General features: G+C 43.5%; 1 protein-coding gene across 1 annotated transcript; it reads right to left on the bottom strand.

The window, feature by feature from the left end:
• Positions 1–4,669: 4,669 nt before the first annotated feature.
• On the bottom strand, positions 4,670–10,631 carry LOC123057846 (tau-cadinol synthase-like). The gene is made up of 8 exons (XM_044480724.1): positions 10,344–10,631; positions 9,084–9,345; positions 8,493–8,778; positions 7,268–7,486; positions 6,753–6,803; positions 5,419–5,542; positions 5,047–5,295; positions 4,670–4,954 (listed from the first exon to the last, which is right to left on the bottom strand). The coding sequence occupies exons 1-8, from the start codon at positions 10,629–10,631 to the stop codon at positions 4,670–4,672; spliced, it is 1,764 nt and encodes a 587-aa protein (XP_044336659.1).
• Positions 10,632–22,143: the final 11,512 nt, after the last annotated feature.

Genomic DNA, 22,143 nt, shown 5'->3' with positions numbered 1-22,143 from the left:
TTGTGCTAACGCTTCCGCTTTCAGTCTACGAGGGTATGTAGACAACACTCTCCCCTCTCATTGCTATGCATCACCATGATCTTGCGTGTGTGTAGGAATTTTTTTGAAATTACTACGTTACCCAACAATTAATGCTTGTTGGTGGAGGGGGAGTATAAACTTTACCATTCTGTTTGGGAACCGCCTATAATGCGTGTAGCATGGAAGATATAGCCATCTCTTGGTTGTTATGTTGACAATGAAAGTATACCACTCAAAATATTATTCATATCTATTTCAAAACCGAGCTCTGGCACCTCTACAAATCCCTGCTTCCCTCTGCGAAGGGCCTATCTGTTTACTTTTATGCTGAGTCATCATCTTCTTATCAAAAAGCACCAGCTGGAGAGCACCGCTGTCATTTGCATTCATTACTATTAGTTCACATTGAGTATGACTTGACTAGATCTCTTTTACCATGAATTACAATGTCTAGTCCGCCCTTGATCTTTAAAGGTTCTCTGCTTTTATGTTTTGCGGTCTCAGAAAGGGCTAGCGAGATACCATCTTGTTATATCATATTATGATTGTTTTGAGAAAGTGTTGTCATCCGAGATTTATTATTATTGCTCGCTAGTTGATTATGTCATTGATATGAGTAGACATGAGACCTAAATGTTATTGTGAATAGGGTTAGTTCATAATCTTTGCTGAAAACTTGAATGTTGGCTTTACATATTTACAACAATAAGAGCAAACAGAGTTTGTAAAAGTTTTTCTTTATCACTTTCAGTTTATCAACTGAATTGCTTGAGGACAAGCAAAGGTTTAAGCTTGGGGGAGTTGATACGTCTCTGTCGTATCTACTTTTCCAAACACTTTTGTCCTTGTTTTGGACTCTAACTTGCATGATTTGAATGGAACTAACCCGGACTGGCGCTGTTTTCAGCAGAATTGTCATGGTGTTATTTTTGAGCGGAAATAAAAGTTCTCGGAATGACCTGAAAATCAACGGAGAATTATTTTGGAATATATAAAAAATACTGGAAGGAAGATCCACGATGGGAGGGCCTCCACTTGTCCACAAGGGTGGGGGCACGCCCCCTGCCTCGTGGGCCCCCTGACGCTCCACCGACCTCAACCCTGACTCCATATATTAACTTTCGGGGAGAAAAAAATCAGGGAGAAGGATTCATCGCGTTTTACGATACGGATCCGCCGCCAAGCCCTAAACTCTCTTTGGAGGGCTGATCTAGAGTCCGTTCGGGGCTCCGGAGAGGGGAATCCGTCGCCATCATCATCATCAACCATCCTCCATCACCAATTTCATGATGCTCACCGCCCTGCGTGAGTAATTTCATCGTAGGCTTGGTGGACAGTGATGGGTTGGATGAGATTTATCATGTAATCGAGTTAGTTTTGTTAGGGTTTGATCCCTAGTATCCATTATGTTCTGAGATTGATGTTGCTATGACTTTTCTATGCTTAATGCTTGTCACTAGGGCCCGAGTGCCATGATTTAAGATCTGAACCTATTATGTTTTCATCAATATATGAGAGTTCTTGATCATATCTTGCAAGTCTATAGTCACCTATTATGTGTTATGATACATTAACCCCGAAGTGACAATAATCGGGATACTTACCGGTGATGACTGTAGTTTGAGGATTTCATGTATTCACTATGTGTTAATGCTTTGTTCCGGTACTCTATTAAAAGGAGGCCTTAATATCCCTTAGTTATCCGCTAGGGTCCCGCTGCCACGGGAGGGTAGGACAAAAGATGGCATGCAAGTTCTTTTCCATAAGCACATATGACTATATTCGGAATACATGCCTACATTACATTTATGAACTGGAGCTGGTTCTGTGTCACCCTAGGTTATGACTGTTACATGATGAACCGCATCCGGCATAATTCTCTATCATCGATCCATTGCCTACGAGCTTTCCATATATTGTTCTCCGCTTATTTACTTTTCTGTTGCTATTGTTATCATCACTACAAAATACAAAAAATATTACTTTTGCTATCGTTACCTTTTACCACCGTTACCACTACAATCATATTACTTTTCTACTAAACACTTTGCTGCAGATATTAAGTTTCCAGGTGTGGTTGAATTGACAACTCAGCTGCTAATACTTGAGAATATTCTTTGGCTCCCCTTGTGTCGAATCAATAAATTTGGGCTGAATACTCTACCCTCAAAAACGGTTGCGATCCCCTATACTTGTGGGTTATCATCGACCTCCTATAGCTTGATCATCACATCTAGTAAGTCATCATTACCTCTACCACAAGTGTCGTGAGTAGCAACTAGCGCCACCTTGTGCTCAATGAGGATGTTTCCCATGATGTGCTCAATGTGACCGTTGCTTCCCTTTTTGTGGCCCTCACCATTGATGACCCACCACAACATCTGAGACGACAAGAAGAGGCCAACAAGGCAGAAGCCTCCTTGTAGGCCAGTGATTAGGTCGGCCTCGCAAAATTACTCCTCCTGACAAGTACACTTGACACAGGAAAACTATCACATCAAGATATCATTGTTGAGCGTCGCCACCTTCTAGCTGACATTGGCGATGGCAGATGCCAATTGCTCACCCCTAATGCCTTCCATGGGCTTTAGCTTTTCGATAGTGAAGATATCCTAGATGTAGACCTTTCACATCCAGCGGCAATGATTATCACAAGAGGTTCAACAATGTCATTCCCGCCCAAGCTGACCATATCCTCACGAGTGTTGGGGCCAGAACTTTAAGATGGAGGGTTCAAACATGTCATGTAATGCTAGGAGGGGGCCAAATGATCTGAATCAAACAAATTTTCTGGCACATATGGAGGACTAGGAAGCAGGTATACGTGTATTTGTGAGAGCCTAGGAGGAGGCACGGCCCTTGCCAGACCCCCTATTTATGTTGCTGGTCCTGGTTAGTACATAACATGGTTTCCCGGTCGGTTCTAGTACACAACTCTAAGTCGGTTATACCATGGAGATAGTACTCGTATATTATCCAACTCAATTATATGAAATTGGCTAGAACAGTTTGGCCTCGGTTGGTTTGTAAAACCTCGAATAACATAATCCTTGAAATGTGTAGAAACCCAGCCAAACATAATCAGCCCGTAGTTGGCTACATAAACAAAACTGTCTCCGATATGTAATTCTACAGATTTTATAATGGGCGAGCATTCGCTCATCTTGCCGTGACCCAATCACAGCATGCAAAGTCTAATGGGTGGTTGTATGCATGCATATGATGATGTAAGCAAAGTATAACATTCTTTAAAACAAAAATGTTTTCTAGGGTAAATCATATGTCCAATTTACAATCTGTTTACACTGCTGGTTTTGTATCATTGGGTGACTCTCAGCTATATCCCACTCGAATATATTCTGACAAAAAACTGACCCTAAAGTTGCCACCCCATGATAAATGAAGTTGCCATTGGAAAATTTTGCTACCATATTGGAAAATTGACTTTGTACCAACTTTAATATAAACACAATGGCTACTTCATTAATTACTAGGTGGCAAGTTTTAAGATGCATTTGTTGCCACCCCAAGATAAGGAAAGTTACCTTATATTTGTGTCTAAGTTGTCACCGTGTTTGTATCAAAGATGCCACGTGGCAACTTTAATACCAACACCCTGACTGTGGCAACTTTAATACCAACACCATGAAAACTTGTTAAGATGATTTTTTCCATCTAAACTACACATGGGATCTAGTATCCAATCTCTTGTCAAGACGAAACCAACAATGAAGACAAAATGCAAATCATATATGTGGTTTGAGGGTTAACACATTTTCAAGTTTAAAAATCAACATTTATTGTTGTTGTTACATGTAATATGCATGCCTGCATGTCGTCGCGTAAACACTCCTATCATGTGAATGTCCCGCATTATTAACATCACAGTTCTATTCCTTGGGGTGCTCCTATACATAACCGACTAGGATAATAATACACAATCATGGTTGGCTCCGACATATATTCCTATCAGGTTCACGTGCAAAGGTGGTTATATAATAAAATAATTTAAAATTTTAGTTTCACTTATGGTTTGCAGCTAACCCTACAAACCAAATTCAGAAGAGTTTCATTGCAAATTGGTCATCACCAAATCTCACATGGACATTACATTAAATTTACCCAGGTCTCACATTCAGGTCACATTCACTCCAAGACAAATATCACAACACACGACGACCACCATATAATAACTTTAAATTTCAACATGTCAAGGTCTGAAATATGCCTGTATTTTTTTGGAATATGACAGTTCTTCTGGTTGCAAATGAGAATATGACGATATTTGAACATATGTGACAATTTTCTCACGTGCATCGTGGGAAAAACATTTATTTTATATAGATAACACAGATGGAGCAGGCTCATGCATCTAAACACATGACTCACTGGGGAAAGTAAAGTTTGAATTTGCATAAGAAAACTAAGAAAAAATATGTGGAAGAATTAAACAGCCAATAGTTGCGTACTACTCCCTCTGTTCCTAAATATTTGTGTTTTTAGGGATTTCAAATGGACTACCATATACGAATGTATATAGACATATTTTAGAGTGTAGATTCGTTCATTTTGCTTCGTATGTAGTCATTTGTTGAAATCTTTAGAAAGACAAATATTTAGGAACGGAGGAAGTATAATGGTCTTAAGGCTAGATGGGCTTGAGGAATAGGCTCTCGACAGTCTCCGGAAGATGTGTACTTGTTGTGTACACGTCGTTCCTATTATCATAGAACAATGATGAGCTGCGTGCTAAATCAATAATTGGTTGCAAGGCTGGGAGAAGCGCATGATTTTCAAAGCGAGCTTTGTTCAAAATCTTCCATTCCTCTTCTATTAGTTCATCGATCCTTGCAATGGCCACCTTGTCTGTGACTCCATGCTCATGGATGTAACACTCCACGGAGCTTGCTGCATCACCCTTGCACTTCCGACGCTGTATACGGCATTGTTAATATACGTAAAGCGACATGAAGTGTTTACATATTATTATTATAATTAATCTTCAAATAATATATAAATTTATACCTTAAATGCAGCAATGTCGTTCATGAAACGTACAATCTTTCCACCTGCTATAACAACGTCGGGTACGCCAGCTGCCCAATCGAGTGACTGCTTCATTATTTTTCTATCCACGCCTGCCATCACACTCAATGATAGTGTTGGTCCGCCTACCGTTAGGCTAGTCAAATTTACTTGATCTTCAAATTTTGGCCAGTGATTATTGTGTGACCATTCGGCTTCTTGTAGATAACCGCTGACGTGATTTTGAAACTGTATTCATGGGTGCATGCAAAAGATAAGCGAAATAACTTAATCAAAAGGGCTAAAGCATAATCATGAATATATTTTCTTAATTTCAAATTTTCTAACATAGAAAGGGCATGTATGTATTACCGCTTTTCTAAGGTAGGAAACATTGTAGTCGACGTTGGCTGGCACTTCATCCTCAATATTCTTAAATGTTATCAGCAACTCCATATACAACCTCTTGAGGTACTCTGGCAGAATATCAACGGCACTTTCATCCCATCTATAGGACCAATTGTGTGTGGCACAAAAGAAAATAGTGAGACAGTTCTATTAGCTTGTTTGTGCTCATAATTGTTTCTAGATGAAGACCTACTGACGGCAGATCCAGATAAAAGATCAACATCTCACTACAAGATTCTATCTCACGATTTACAAAATAAGGAAATCAGGGTTGATGGAAGAATATGCGCAAGAATCTGGCTTCATATGAGCTAACCAGAACTTTATTCTCTCTGTCGTATAACGGCTAGAGTACGTGTGAGTCAACCTGATTTGTATTGAACCCTAGATACATATATAAAGGAGTTGTAGGCTAAGGCAAAAAAGGAATATGCAAATCACAATCCAACTCACTCAGAAGCAACTATGAGCAATTTGGAAGATTGGTTCAAAGTACTCTAGATCGCCAACCATGCCGAGAACTAGAGATCGATGGGATCTTGACCCACTAGTTTATAAGTTCCTTTAGCCACCAAATACTCGTGTAATATATTTTGAGATAGTGAGAAACCGACAGCGAGGGGAGTAGGATTATTACCCACCACGGGGGCCTGAACTTGGGTAAATTTTTTGTCTTGGTCTTAACAATTGTTGCGAGATATTTTGATGTGATCCTTGTGTTGCCCCACCTCCATGACATGACCTCCCAACTATGTGCAATGGCAAACCAATCGCACATGGTTCAAAAAATACACATTTGTGCAACTGCATAGCTACATTTTGTCTTAGCGGGTATGTGGGTGATGTTGTAACGATACCATATGGTTGAAGGTCACAACCCATAACATCCTTCCCTTAATGATGCATCAAATACTAGCCAACTTCATATACCTAGAGTACTACCTACGTTCAATGATAGCTTCTCATCTCCACATATGTGTGTCCTCAGAACCGACACATCCAGGTTACCAGTTAGTGGTAGTGGATGACCGTGAGGAGCTCAGTGACCTCATGCTTGCTATAGTTGTGCGACATAGACATATCTACGACGGGTGGTCCTTGACAGAGAAGAAATGTGTCTTCCATCCTCTAGCAACGAACCCTTGTACGTTGATGATGTAGTTGTTCCCCACCTCCCAAAAAATGCCACTTCACCTTGACTCTATGGTGGCAGCTCCTTCATCTACTAGAAACATTGTTAGATCCATGCTAACAATGGTGTATCTGTGGTGGATGTATCTTGAACTCATCTAATTAACTACAATGGCGGGGTGTTGGCCCTACTGAGGCGACACCAGTCATCATTGTTGCTATTTTTTATTGCTAAATTCCATATTGCATACATTTCTAAATTTAGGTCATGTGCTTATAGTGTTGCATTGGAGACAAATCAGTTCCCTGTGTAGTGCATTAGACCATCTCATCAGTCAATTTTCACCATGTGTGATTTCCTTTTACATTATCTCCTACTAACTTCTAGAGGCATATAAGGTATATCCTATTCTTTGCGGTGTGTCATCTTGGAACCCTTCATATCAAATATTTGTTCATGTCTTATCCAAGATATTGTATCTATACACAATCTAGCACATCCAATTTAATTTTTTTAGTCATTATGACTGACATAATTTCAATAAAAGTTGGTTCACTATACTAAATAATTGGCCCATGCATAAATATTTGAGCTTGCAAATGGCTAATAGGAAACAACTATTAGTGTTTCATAGGTAAAGATAAATCTGATTAGTAAGAAATATAATGTCCACCACTCCACCTTTGTATGGCTTCATGTAACTTCCGACAATCATCTATGGTAGCATGAATATCATATGTGTCATCCACAGTCGTAATAAGTACAATCATCATTGCGATAATACGTCTTGGTAGTTTGAAACCTCTCTGATAATATACCACATAGGCCCAAGTGTAGCTCTCCACCACGCGACAACGAATATAACTTAGTCCAATATTTCTAGAAAAATTGTTCCACCACCTACACATTAGAATAATTAGATTTATTTCAATAATACATTTGATTGATTTAGAAAACATTGGCCCTTCTCCATGTCAGAAAAAATGGATCACACCATAAATATCAGGGGTTCCATGAGATCATGAACATAATTAGGAATAAATATATAAAAACATGCTATGTAGGATATCACTTTTAAATTCTACACATAGAAAGTATTCCATGAAAACAACAAATAAGTGTAAATTATATCTAAGTTAGGTTCAACATAGCTAGGAATATTTCTCTCTTAGACCACATCAAGTAAAATAGGATGAACAATAGGCATGCACTAGATCGTTATCCATAAGTACCCAAATCTATGGTAATGTGTAGGAAATTATTAGGCCATCAATATTGCCACAAAAATGATAGTAGGAGATAATTTTATCCAACTTAAACTTTTCATTAGTCTTTTGAGCTGTTGATGTTGGTTTTTTGGATGGCTAGTATCAGAAGTATGCTACAAGCTCATTCTCATATGAGTAAGGATAGCATGTTGAAAGCACATTTGGCTAGCTTACATAAACTGTAAAACATGGAGAAATACCACCTTGAATGTTGTTGGCCCGAAAGAAAAACTATAAATTATTGTACCTTTTGTACTACTTCAATCTAAGAAAGTAAAAATATATGATTTTCAAATAAGGAAATAACATGTTTTTTTATTGAAATCACAAGAAAATATACAAGATTATATTAGAGGTAAATAAATTTCGAGATAATAATTAAAATTTAGGGCCCATTAAATATGTGAAATTGTGAAATCGTATAAAAAATAGATGGCTCAACTTTGATGTGTAATAATCAACAAATCTTTTGTTGGTAATGATTTACACTATGTATGATTTACATTATTATTATTATTATTATTATTATTATTATTATTATTATTATTATTATTATTATTATTATTATTATTATTATTATACCATCATCATCATCTCAATTTATCATGATTCAAAAGAGAAATAAGAGTTTAACTTACTCAGTAATCGCTTTGAGCTCCTTCAAGTGGACATGTTGTAAAAGGTTAAAATCTAGTTTTGCGAGCTCCAATAGAACTGGATTATATCCTTCCTCTTCTTTGTACTCAGAGATATAATGCAGTGTCTCTATCCTCTTACAAGCCCGTGGCAGTGGTATGTGAAGGGCCCGTTTGACTTGATTAGCTAGTGGGGTCTTCAGATCACTACCCCTCATTGATCTAAGATGATGCCTCGCAAAAGTTATGGCTTCTTCGAGTGTTGGCTCACCATGAACATGAAGATGAGCTGCATTATACAAACTTAATAGCCCCTTTGGATCATTTGATATGTCCTTACTGAAGCCCCCATCTTGGGCCTTGAATTTATTGAAAACATCTGCATCCACAAATTGTTGTCTTTGTCAGAAATCTAATGTCGTCCTTGTCAAGCTAGTTTGAGATACAGATAATGTAAGTCGAAGGCATGCATACTAAGAAAATCAGCAATTAATCAAAGCTTCAAAATTCAATCAGCTGGCCAATTGTTAATCTACATCCTCTAAATGTCATGGGCGTCATCCAATGCTATGATAAATAGATACAGTTAGATACCTGGAGAAACCCAATGGCCATGCTCCCTAAGCAAGCGAAACCCTAGAGCAACTTCACTGAGGCTTGAGCTACTAAAAAATTCACTCTCCAAGATCTGGCTTAGAATAGTGTCGATCTTCTCTTTAAAGTGGTAATCTATTCCAAGATGTTGGAGTGTATCCAGTAAGCAAATTTGCGTTGCCATATTGTTACAAGACTTAAACATCATGCATACATGTTCCTTCAGTTCATTAGCTCTCACCAACATCCATTCCTCAGACTTCTGCAATTGATTGCTTAAGTTAACAAAAAAATGGATGCAATACATAGATCCATAATCAAGTTATCCAGTTTGTATCCAAATAGTGGTGGATATTTCCCACCAAAACTGCATAAATGTACTCATGTTACAAATGAATAAGACTCATAGCCATTTTTGTTTGATCACCATATGGTGTTAATGTGAGAATAATAGAAGCATGTAAATAAAATGTTTTTCTTTCTGTTATAAGAATACGAATTGTGTAATATTTTTGCAAAAACACAAGGGAAATATTTGTATGTCACTATGCACACACGATTATGGGAGTAATATTGCTAATGTTGTTTTGCACTAGCTATCATTTTCCTCCGGAGTAGCCCCTAAATAAATTTAGCTAGTGACATCATGTCCCGATTGATTCTTAACAAAGGTGAGCCACGTTATCAGTATGATGTTTTTTTCTTACCTTTTCACACTAGCCTTTTTTCCTCAAAAAAACGGAGCACTTTTATCATATTCTTCGGGCACATCAATTTTTTTTGTTATGGGACAAGGTATCATCTAGTTATTGCGAAAGCAAGTACATTCTAATAATGTATAAATGTTGTTGTTTTGAAGAAAAAAAAGTTTTTTGGCACATGGTGTGTCATGTTCCTAGGATTAACCAAAATTAATAATACGAAACGGAGCCAAAGTTCCAATTTGATTGGTAAGATGCCAGTGGGTATACTCCGTTTATTTCACAGTACAGTGCATATTAGATTTATTTTAAGTCAAAGTCTGGTGAAGTTTCAGCATGTATGCATTCAAAAAAATCAAAATAAATACAATATGAAAATATACTGAATGATAATTCTAATGATATTTATTTGGTATTATGGATGTTGCCTTTATTTATAAACTTAGTCAAACTTCACAATATTTAACTTCGAAAAAAATAATATATGCATTGTATTTTGAAATGGAGGGGGTTTGATTTAATAGCCTTGCTAGCTTGGTTTTCAACTTTTGATGTATACCTGCAGTGGTTCTGGCTCATATCCAGTAAAGAAGTCGCTCCACGGTGAGGGTTCAAAGCCGGACTGCTTTTCAGGAACGGCGGCAGCAGCCAGTGGCGAGGCCACAGACCGACGACCCTGTACAGCTGACCGGGCTCCGCCGGCGAAGCCTCCGTCAATTTTCATACAGCACGATGGTTTAGCCATTAGTTTTCTTGGGCTTTTGGTCGCTAAGACAAAAGTTGCCTGACCTTGCCCAGACTTCATGCACACTCTGGCGCCGCCACTGGCAGCAACGGCGGATGCCATGAGAGCTTACGAGTGTCGCGCGTTGTTCTTCTTCAGGAAAAAGCTAGCGAGCTCGCTATAGTTAGCTTTGGGGAGGTATGAGAATGCATGCGTATGAGAGGCCTTTATACCCAAGGCCAGCCCCAGCCCGGGTCATTGGAATATTCATGCATAGCCGCCACCATGCATGCATCTTCTATTCTTCTAATAATTAGCAGCCGGAGTGCCGCCACTATGTATAGCCGTCACATTGTCAGGGTCACCTAAGCAAGTGCAGAGTTGGTCAAAACCCGGTGCTAAGTCGAGTGCTAACACAAAATTCGTTGGAGTCGACTATTCAACAAGCACCGGTTCTAGAGTAGCGTTGACTCCTATATATACCTGCATAGATGGGCCAATCGCCCGCGATAGCTTAGAAGCAGCTTAAGATGAGAATCTCACAGTTGGAAAAGTCGATGTGGGTTCTGACGTGTGAGGCCTACACTGCAGCGGTTTTGGATTTGTGAACTTTATCCAACGATACGCACGCTCTTAGACCTCCTACAAGTGTATCACATGAATTATCATGTCTACCAACTATGCAATTTAGATGAAGTGACATACAATTAAATGGAGAAAGCAAGAGGGATGGGTATCATGATATGATACCGTGTCGTATTGAATGTTGTGCTATTCTGTGCCATGCATAAATATAAATGAGGTCGTCTATAATACCACCTTCAGATACTATGCACTGTGAAGGTAATATCATATACATGATGCTAGTATATGACACTCCCACTACGAGCAGCCTTAGATCTCAACATTTTAGGTTCACGCATCGACGATAAAGATATGGTGCCAAAATTGGTTACCCCGTGACGAATTAATGAGACCACTTGTATGCCTCACCAATTCAGCTCCTCAACTAGCTGACGATCTGATAGATGAAACTTCAGCTCAATGGAGAGAGGGACTAATCCATGATACTTCCTTGCCATTGGACGGGGATGCCATTCTGATAACTCCGTTATGTACATGGCTTCAGAACTTTTGGTCTTGGAACTTGGAGAGGACAGGAGTGTTCTCAGTAAGATCGCACATATCCCATGTTAGTGGCTGTAAAGTTCAGAAGTGAAAGTTAGCTTGACGGAAATATGGAGTCCTTCAAACCATGCAGTAGAGGAGAAGGGATGGACTATATGGTGACGCCGCCGCGCCCACCGCCCGGAATCGCCTCTCCTCCTCGAGTCTTCTGCGCCGCCGTCGCAAGGCAATTTCCCCGAGCACCGAGTGATGTCTGATGTGTGCTTGCTGTGTGCTTGATGTATGCTTGCCTGCTTGCTGGATTCTTGCTTGGCTGTGCTTGCTGGCGTCCGTACTACTAGTACACCGAGAGAAATAGCTGCACAAAGGAGGCTATCACTTCTATCTATTGCTACTTGTTGATGTTTGTTGGATAAAATTACTTGCTGATGTTGCTGCTTGTTGATGTATTTTCTATTTTGTGTACACCATGAGGAGTTGAGGACCTGGATCATTCAAGACAAAAGAAAAGAGGCTTGGAGGCAATCACGCAACTAATGGAGTCGAGGACATTTTGTTATGTTGGTTTTTATTATAGTTTTGCTAAAGCACATCTAAATGTGCAATAAGTATTGCACATCTAAGTCCTATGTCATTGATCTTATGTTGAGATTCGTGTGGATATTTCTTTTCTTTTATTAATTATTTATATATATTCGACGTATCGCATATTGTTGTTCTAGAAATTGCCGTATCCCGTATCGCCGTACTTGTATCGCCGTATCGGTGCAACGTAGGATATTAGCTATCTTGAGGTTGGAAATGCAAGCATCCTTCTAAACATGATGTAAACAAGATGCTATCTTTGGGTTGGAAATGCAAGCATCCAAAGTTAACAACAATATTTCTAAAAACTGGGAACAATCTTGAAATCCTGATATAAGATTGAAACATAAGCAACACCATAGAATGAAACATAAGCATTGGGTGCTGGCCTGGCACCTCCAAGCCTAGTATGGCTCCACGAGTCGGGGCATGGGTAGCTCGTAGCGCAAAACAGGTGACCCTGGCATTATCCAGCCGCTCTGGTCATGATTTTGCCAAACCGCGCCGGTCCCTCAACCCTCTGAGTCTGATCGGCTTCACCACAGTGTCCTGCGCCGGTCCTTGGCCACAACAAACATGGACACCCACTGTCGCAAGAATGCTAAGTCCTCACGGCTAGGCCTCAAGGCGTCGGAGCAGTTGCAGTTGAGCAAGAGGTCGTTGCAGGCAAAACCCTCCGTCTCACAGCTCCTCCAACAACTCTGACCCCCTCCCCCCTCGGAACCCGGTGACTGCGCATATTTCAGCACATACTACCGTCGCTCTGGAGATGACAAGGGGAAGGGCACGAAGCATTGATGTTTGACTTGCGTATATCTATCTAGTCCTAGATCGTACTCATATGAACTTGTTAGCGTATCCTAGTGTTACGTATGAACTTGTTGTGTGATTATAACTTCAGTTTAGCTACATGACAGTCGCCTGAAAACCTAATTGGGTCAGCCGATTTTGTGGAGAAGAAAGCAACAACGACATTGAGTCAAGGCAGTTTGATCTCGTCTAGGGGCAAGGAGCCACCTTGTCTTAGAGCATCTCCAGCCTTTCGCCCGGGGCTAGAAAAAAGCGCCGCTTGGGGGCGTGCCGGTGATATTTTCGGCGTGGGGGATGATCGAGTTCCCAGCCGCCGCCCCCAGATCGCCCCCAGACGCCCTTTTTAAAATATTTTTAAAGACAGAATCGGCCAAAATTCGACAAACACCACATAGATTCAGCGATATTTAGGCGTTTCACAGTTTTTTTGCATATTGAAAACATATAATCTACTAAAGGAAGAAAAAAACAGTTGTTGCCGCGCCTACAGGCCGAAGAGCTTGTTGGAGACGTCGTAGTCGCCGTCATCGTCTTCCTTCTTCTCCTTCTTCACTCCGCGGCCGTCCCTGCTAGACCCCTGCCCGGGGTCGCCCGGGCGGACTGGTTTGGCCAGCGGTGGCGCGTCGTCATCGCTATCCTCAAGGACGATGACGCCTCCCTCGTCGCGGCCACGACGGCGAGCGGTGATATCCTCTAGGACGCGGCGCTGACGCTCCATCTCCAGTTGGGCCCAATCCTCCCGCGTCCACTTCATGGCGGCCTCTTCGTCGAGCTCGTCATCATGCTCGCTCTTCACGGCGGCAAGCCTCGGCTCCGTCTTCGGCTTGACGAGGCGGGTAGGAGCCGAGGAGGAGGCACGGCCGCCCTCATTGATGACGAGGGCAGCGCCGCGGGTGCGCCGCCTGAGTGGCGTTTCCACGGGCTCTGCCTTGACGTTGACAAGCGCCGGTGACCCGGAGGAGGAGGAGGAGGAGGAGGCGCCCAGCATGCGCCTCGGCAGCCATGGGCCGCCGCTCCAGCGGGGGGCGGGGCCGGGGCCGCCGGGTACTGGAGCGGCGGATCGTTGCTGCCCTCGAGGTACTCGAGGACGGCGTGGATCGTGCGGCCGGGGATGCCCCACCATGAAGGAAATATGCCCTAGAGGCAATAATAAAGTTATTATTTATTTCCTTATATCATGATAAATGTTTATTATTCATGCTAGAATTGTATTAACCGGAAACATAATACATGTGTGAATACAAAGACAAAAATAGATAGTCACTAGTATGCCTCTACTTGACTAGCTCGTTAATCAAAGATGGTTATGTTTCCTAACCATAGACATGAGTAGTCATTTGATTAACGGGATCACATCATTAGGAGAATGATGTGATTAACTTGACCCATTCCGTTGGCTTAGCACTTGATCGTTTAGTTTGTTGCTATTGCTTTCTTCGTAACTTATACATGTTCCTATGGCTATGAGATTATGCAACTCCCGTTTACCGGAGGAACACTTTGTGTGCTACCAAACGTCACAACGTAACTGGGTGATTATAAAGGTGCTCTACAGGTGTCTCCGAAGGTACTTGTTGGGTTGGCGTATTTCGAGATTAGGATTTGTCACTCCGATTGTCGGAGAGGTATCTCTGGGCCCTCTCGGTAATGCACATCACTCAAGCCTTGCAAGCATTGCAACTAATAAGTTAGTTGCAGGATGATGTATTACGGAACGAGTAAAGAGACTTGCCGGTAACGAGATTGAACTATGTATTGAGATACCAACGATCGAATCTCGGGCAAGTAACATACCGATGACAAAGGGAACAAGGTATATTGTTATGCGGTCTGACCGATAAAGATCTTCATAGAATATGTAGGAGCCAATATGAGCATCCATGTTCCGCTATTGGTTATTGACCGGAGAAGTGTCTCGGTCATGTCTACATAGTTCTCGAACCCGTAGGGTCCACGCTTAAAGTTCGGTCACGATCGTAATTAGGGTTTTTGTGTTTTGATGTACCGAAGGTTGTTCGGAGTCCCGGATGTGATCACGGACATGAAGAGGAGTCTCAAAATGGTCGAGACATAAAGATTGATATATTGGAAGCCTATATTTGGATATCGGAAACGTTCCGGGTGAAATCAGGATTTTACCGAAGTACCGGGGGTTACCGGGCCCCCCCCCCCGAGGGGGGGGGGGTTATTGGGCCTACATGGGCCATAAGGGAGAAGAGGAGGGTAGGCCGCGCGCCCCCTCCCCCCTAGTCTGAATAGGACAAGGAAGGGGGGGCGGCGCCCCCCTTTCCTCTTTCTCCCTTCCTCCTTCCTTTTCCAACAAGGCAAGAGGGGGGAGTCCTACTCCCGGTTGGAGTAGGACTCCTCCAGGCGCACCCATAGGGCCGGTCGCACCTCCCTCTCTCCCTCCTTTATATACTGAGGCAAGGGGGCACCCCATGACACACAAGTTGATCCTCGTGATCGTTCCTTAGCTGTGTGCGGTGCCCCCTTCCACCATATTCCACCTCGGTCATATCATAGCGGTGCTTAGGCGACACCCTGCGTCGGTAGAACATCATCACCATCATCACGCCGTCGTGCTGACGAAACTCTCCCTCAATGTTTTGCTGGATCGGAACTCGAGGGACGTCACCGAGTTGAACGTGTGCAGAACTCGAAGGTGTCGTACGTTCGGTACTTGGATCGGTCGGATCGGGAAGACGGATGACTACGTCCTCTACATTGTGTCAACACTTCCGTTGCCGGTCTATGAGGGTACGTAGACAACACTCTCCCTTTTGTTGCTATGCATCACCATGATCTTGCGTGTGCGTAGGAAATTGGCTTAGAGAAGCCGGGATTTATGATGATTACTATGAATTGGCTGAGATTGCAGGCCTCACCGCCTTCCTCCACGACCGAAGCGAACAGTATCTCTTACTCACCAATATCTTTGTGCAAAACTTTCATTTCCATGCTAGGATCTCACCACCTACAGTTGAAGTTTATTTATACGATGAGCACAAGGAGATGTCACTTCATGATTTTTGTCGGGTTTGTTTGATCCCTTTCGAGGGCAGCGTAGAGGAACCACATCATGATGATGTGGATGGGTTTATTGACACCATTACTTTAGGGGAAACGAGGAAGGTTTTCGACGCACGAATTACTAGCATACACTTTCCTGTTCAATGTTACTTTGCTATATTAGCTAGTAGATGTTTAATTGGGCGCGGAAACTGTGGAAACCTGAGTGCCCCTGATATTGTTATTTTGTGCCATGCTTTATTTCGCGATGACACATTTAGTATGGGCGCTATTGTTGCAAAACGGTTAAATATTAAACGTACTAAGGGCTCCGTCCTTGGAGGCATCTTCGCATCGCGCCTCGCTGCACACTTTAACATACGTATTAGGCATTATGAGAAAGAAGAAATATTGCTGCCTCCTGTTTATCTAGATTATAAGAGTATGGTAGCACATGATTTTATTGTTAAGAATAGGGAAAAGGCACTTAAGTACAAATTAATATTTGGTAAAAATCATCCTGAGATTATTACCTTGCCTGCTCCTTCCTTGTTTGATTTATCTGCAGGCAAGTACCTTGTTCCGTTGCAGGCCATTCACGCCTACCGGAACCCTACATCAGCTACAGAGCCAGAGCCGGAACCACAATTTGATCCTCCACGACAGTATGATTACCAGTGGGATCCGGAGGTGATTGCCAACCATTGGCAATCCGAGGCTTCTTCACAGTACGACCCCAACTATTACTTTGGATATCCACCAGGCCAGCCATAGCCATGGACGAACTTAGGCCAAAAGCCTAAGCTTGGGGGAGTACGCATTTCTCACCGACATTACATTCACGTTCACACACTCATTGCTAGTTGTCGGTGCTCATACTTTTTCACTGTATCATCCATGCTAGTTTATTTTCCTTTTTAGGCTTTCTTCTTGTGTGTTTAATAAACCTTAAGAAAGACAAAGAATTTAGTTGTAGCTTTTAATTAGTTTACTTTCCATGCTTGTAGTAGTAATTAAAAGAAAACTCAAAAATATTTCTCGTTCTTCTTTTGCTTGTTGGGAGCTTTCCCATGTAAATAGTTATATTTCTTTTCTTGTTCTTTGGGGGGTCGAGAGGAGAAGACCATAATTAAAATGTTAAAGTGGCTCTCATATGCATTATTGTTGATCTAACAAAGAGCCCATATTACCTTGTCTTCTCTCTTGAATTGAATGCTTGCAGATTCCATCTTAGTCCAATGCACGTGCACTATTATTATTATCCACACTATTCGGTCGTGCAAGTGAAAGGCAATAATGATGATTATATGATGAACTCATTGAGATGAGAAAAGCTGGTATGAACTCGACCTCTCTTGTTTTTGTAAATATTATTAGTTCATCGTTCCTGATTCGGTCTATTATGAATAAACATGTTTGCAATGACAATTAGATATTATAGTTGCTTATGCCATGCTTAATTAGCTAGGAGTTTATAATGGTTTACCTTGCGTGCCAACATGCTATTAAAACGGTTGTGATGTGGTATGATAGGGTGGTATCCTCTTTTGAACGATTCGAGTGGCTTTACTTGGCACATGTTCACGCATGTAGTTGAAACAAAATCAACATAGCCTCTACGATATTTATGTTCATGGTGCATTATATCCTACTCATGCTTGCATTCGGTGTTGATTAATTTTAATGCATGTTCATGACTGTTGTCTCTCTCTAGCTGGTCGCTTCCCAGTCTTTTGCTAGCCTTCTCTTGTACTAAGCGGAAATACTGCTTGTGCATCCAATTCCATAAACCCCAAAGTTGTTCCATATGAGTCCACCATACCTACCTATATACGGTGTCTACCTGCCGTTCCAAGTAAATTTGTATGTGCCAAACTCTAAACCGTCAAATAAACATTCTGTTTTGTATGCTCGAATAGCTCATGTATCGACTAGGGTTGTCTGTATCTTCCATGTTAGGCGGGTTATTCTCAAGAGGAGTGGATGATACGTCTCCAACGTATCTATAATTTTTGATTGCTTCATGCTATATTATATTCTGTTTTGGACATTATTGGGCTTTATTATACACTTTTATATTATTTTTGGGACTAACCTATTAACCGGAAGCCCGGCCCAGAATTGTTGTTTTTGCCTATTTCAGAGTTTCACAGAAAAAGAATATCAAACGGAGTCCAAACAGAATGAAACCTTCGGGAACGTGATTTTCAAAACGAACATGATCCAGAGGACTTGGACCCTACGTCAAGACATGAACCAGGAAGGCACGAGGTAGGGGGCGCGCCTACCCCCCCCCACCCTCCCACAAGTGCGCCCTCCACCCTCGTGGGGCCCATGTTGCTCCACCGACATACTTCTTCCTCCTATATATACCTACGTACCCCCAAACTACCAGATACGGAGCCAAAACCCTAATTCCACCGCCGCAACCTTCTCTACCCGTGAGATCCCATCTTGGGGCTTTTCCGGAGTTCCACCGGAGGGGGCATCGATCAAGGAGGGCTTCTACATCAACACCATAGCCTCTCCGATGATGTGTGAGTAGTTTACCTCAGACCTTCGGGTCCATAGTTATTAGCTAGATGGCTTCTTCTCTCTTTTTGGATCTCAATACAAAGTTTTCCACGATTCTCATGGAGATCTATTCGATGTAATCTTCTTTTGCGGTGTGTTTGTTGAGACCGATGAATTGTGGGTTTATGATCAAGTTTGTCGGTGTACAAAAAGAGGGGTACACTTTTTGTACCCCTATAACTATGCACGGGCAGTCTGAGCCACGGGCACCACTGTAAGTGCATCTAGTGCCACCCCTAGTTGGTTTTGGAGTATTGACGACAAAACTAGTTGAGGGACTAATGTGTTTGTGAGAATTGCAGGATAACACAGGTAGAAGTCCCTCATTGATTCGGTTTTCCTACCAGAGATGACCCCTAAAAATGTATGAAGACATTGATGTCAAAGGTGGTATATGAAGATATTCACATTGAAGACTATGACAAGAGAAGACACCGTATGAAGCCTATGGAGCTTGAAGACTTAGATCTTTCGTAGTTCTTTTTCTTCTGTGTTGAGTCATAGGAACCACCGTACTGTTAAGTGGGGTCCAAGAGAACCAGTCAGAATGACTGAAGTGATGCTTAAACAAAAACCTATGTCTTCGAGTGAAGACTATGAGAGCAAATCTTGTCCAGAGTCGGACAAGTCATCTTTGCTTGTAGCCCAAGTAAAGTTGCAGTGTGAGTTTGAAATCTGACCATTGGAACACGTGTCAGTTCCTTAGTGACCCAGGGTCATTTCCGACAAATCAGGTCGGGTTGCCTAGTGGCTATAAATAGCCCACCCCCTACAACCATAAACGGTTGGCTGCTCAGATTTAGAGTACGGCTTTTGTCATTTGAGAGCAACCCACCTCGAAGCCTTTGAGAGAGAATTCCTTGCGAGGATAAAGCCCTAACCACCCAGAGCCAAAGAGAATTAGGCATCACTTAAGTCTTCTTGTCTGAGTGATCTGAAGACTTATTACACTTGAGGACTGTGCATCCTCCAGCCGGTTAGGCGTCGCGTTCTGAGCATCCAAGAGACATTGTGGATTGCCGATGAACGAAGTCTGTGAAGGTTTGGGAGTCTACCTTGAAGACTTACCAGAGTGATTGGGCGAGGTCTGTGTGACCTTAGCTCAAGGGGAATACGGTGAGGACTGGGTGTCCTGAGCTGCGTGTTCAGGACTGGGTGTCCGGGACTGTGTGTCCTTTGGTTTAAATACCTAGCCGCCCTAACCAGACGTACAGTTGTCACAGCAACTGGAACTGGTCCAACAAATCTTTGTCTTCAACGAGTCACTGGTTTCATCCTTCCCTTCTCTTTACATACTGTTACTCTGTGTGAAGTCATTGTATGTTTGCTCTATCTTTTGTCTTCACTGAGTGACTGTGTGATCCGTTTGGCTTCTTAATATCTTCCTGCCTGATCCTTACTACCTGGCTACTATTAGTCATTGTCCTTTCACTTCATTGAATACATGACTATGGTTTATCAAGTGTAGTCTAACTTCCGCTGCATGGTAATAGGTTTATTCCTATCGTTTGTCTTTGAAACTTCCATGTTTTGAAGACTTTCATAAAAATCGCCTATTCATCCCCCTCTAGTCGATATAACGCACTTTCAACGACCACGCCAAGCAAGGCAAGGGAGGTGAGCCAGGGTAAGACTGAAGCTCAAGAGAACTAGAACGACGCCAAGGCCAAGACCACGAAGAGCAAAGGGGATGAAGCGGACTCCCCCGGCAAGATCCTTGCCGGGAGACAGTTTTAGCAACCCCGGCAAGACCCTTGCCGCGGCAACTCGCCCCACACCTACGGAGCAAATCACTCTTCAGTCCACTGCCCCCATGGGGCAAGGATTCGGGAAACATCCCCGTGGTGGCATGCAGATCTTTGTGAGGACATTCAAGATCAGATACACACTATAGAAGATGACGACCCTTGGCGGGATCCCAACCGAGGAAAACCACAAGGCCCCCGGCAAGCACCTTGCCGGGGATGACAGCAGGTGCCTCAGCAAAACCCTTGTCGGGGCCCCGGCAAGGCCCTTGCCAAGGACATCCGCAGGACCACCACTAGGCCCACGCCGACTAAACCTCCACCGCCGTTCGCATGTAGCTGCCGACCCAACCAGCTGGGCAGGCACCTGCGTGGCGGCATGCAGATCTTCGTGAAGACCCACCACTGCGCCACCTCAGCTGCCTGCCTACCTACATGGCATCATAGGCGTTGCTGGCCAGGGCGCGTGTCGACACAAGAAGGAGCGGCGACGGACGAGACAGGTTTCTCCACCGTCCTCGATAAAGCAAGGACACCTAAGCAAGATGCATTAAATGTGCCTTGTCATGTAATGCGAGGGATAACCTCGCATCACTGTACCCTTTCCACCTCCTGTGTGCCACTGTGGAAACCCCTTTTTCTATAAAAGGAGGCCCGAGGCAACCAGGAGAAGGATTCGGCTTTTTGGATCTCTTCACGCCCCATAGCTAGCTCAAGAACACAGATATACAATCCACCAAAGTAGGAGTAGGGTTTTACGCATCCTCGCGGCCCGAACCTAGATAAAGGAATTGTGTGCTACCTGTTAGATCCGCTCTTCTCACGACCCCGCGCCCCGCTAACCACAGTAGGGATTCTTGTGATCCCATAGGTGTCGTTCCCACCGACATCATTGGCGTGCCAGGTAGGGGCGCAGTTGTGAGAATCGGTTTTAGCAGTTAGTTCGGCGCTTCTTCATCATCATGGCGCCCAAGAAGAAGACGACAGTGGCGGTTGGCCAGTCAGAAGCCGGACAGCCCGTCCTGACGTGGGCGAGCAGCGGACCGGTCGCAGAAAGGACCCAGGGCGCTGCTCGGGAACACCAACACCATCCCAGCAGCCGGAGTTTGGGAGACGGCGATGTTCGTGCGCCTGGTAACGGGCCATACACCGCCGAATCCAAAGACGGAGCCAGGCCCTCCGCGGGTGGCGCGGGGCCTTCCAAGATCGCTGCTGCATCACCCGAAGGCGACATAAGGGCCTCCGAGACTCCCACGCCGGCGCCAACAGCGCGCTCCTCCTAGGCAGCGCGCGACGAACGGCGTCATCACGCCGAAGATCACGGGCGTCGCCGCGGGAAGAGCCCCGAGCGCCACCTCCGGGACGTAGAAGACCTGCCCACTCGTCGAGGCGCTGGTGAAAATGGCATGCGACCGCGGGGTCGTGATAGAGCTCCTTCTGACATGGTCAGAAGTCGAAGCGCGTCGCGATCCGTGCAAGTTTCGCTGCCACCGACGCCAGCAGAGGCCCTGGCGCGCGCGCAGTTGCTCCTCGACTTTCCTCCCACTACGGGGAAACTCGACGAATGGAGAGCCACTATCTGAAGCCTTGTTGTGGTGGCCAACAAATACGAACCAAGTTCGGTGGGGCCCCCGGGTCGACGCTCCGATGGAGTCCCGTGGACCAGTGGCGGAAAAGCCGGCAGCACCGCTACCACGGTGCATTCACCTCTTCCCCATCCGGTACCGCGGACACCGGCTCGTTGCGACATCGCGGGCGACGACATCTCCATAGCATCATCTGAC

The sequence above is a fragment of the Triticum aestivum genome, chromosome 3A, assembly GCF_018294505.1.
Source record: "Triticum aestivum cultivar Chinese Spring chromosome 3A, IWGSC CS RefSeq v2.1, whole genome shotgun sequence".
NCBI lineage: Eukaryota > Viridiplantae > Streptophyta > Magnoliopsida > Poales > Poaceae > Triticum > Triticum aestivum.
Note: the sequence above shows the minus strand (reverse complement) of the source record. Positions and strands in the feature narration are given on the sequence as shown.

Excerpts from the sequence above, each read along its gene's own strand:
- LOC123057846 (XM_044480724.1), bottom strand. The coding sequence starts at position 10,631 with ATGGCATCCGCCGTTGCTGCCAGTGGCGGCGCCAGAGTGTGCATGAAG. Across the intron at positions 9,346-10,343 it reads ATGAGCCAGAACCACTGCAG|AAGTCTGAGGAATGGATGTT; the intron begins GTATACATCAAA and ends AATCAATTGCAG. Across the intron at positions 5,296-5,418 it reads TTTCCTACCTTAGAAAAGCG|TTTCAAAATCACGTCAGCGG; the intron begins GTAATACATACA and ends CCATGAATACAG.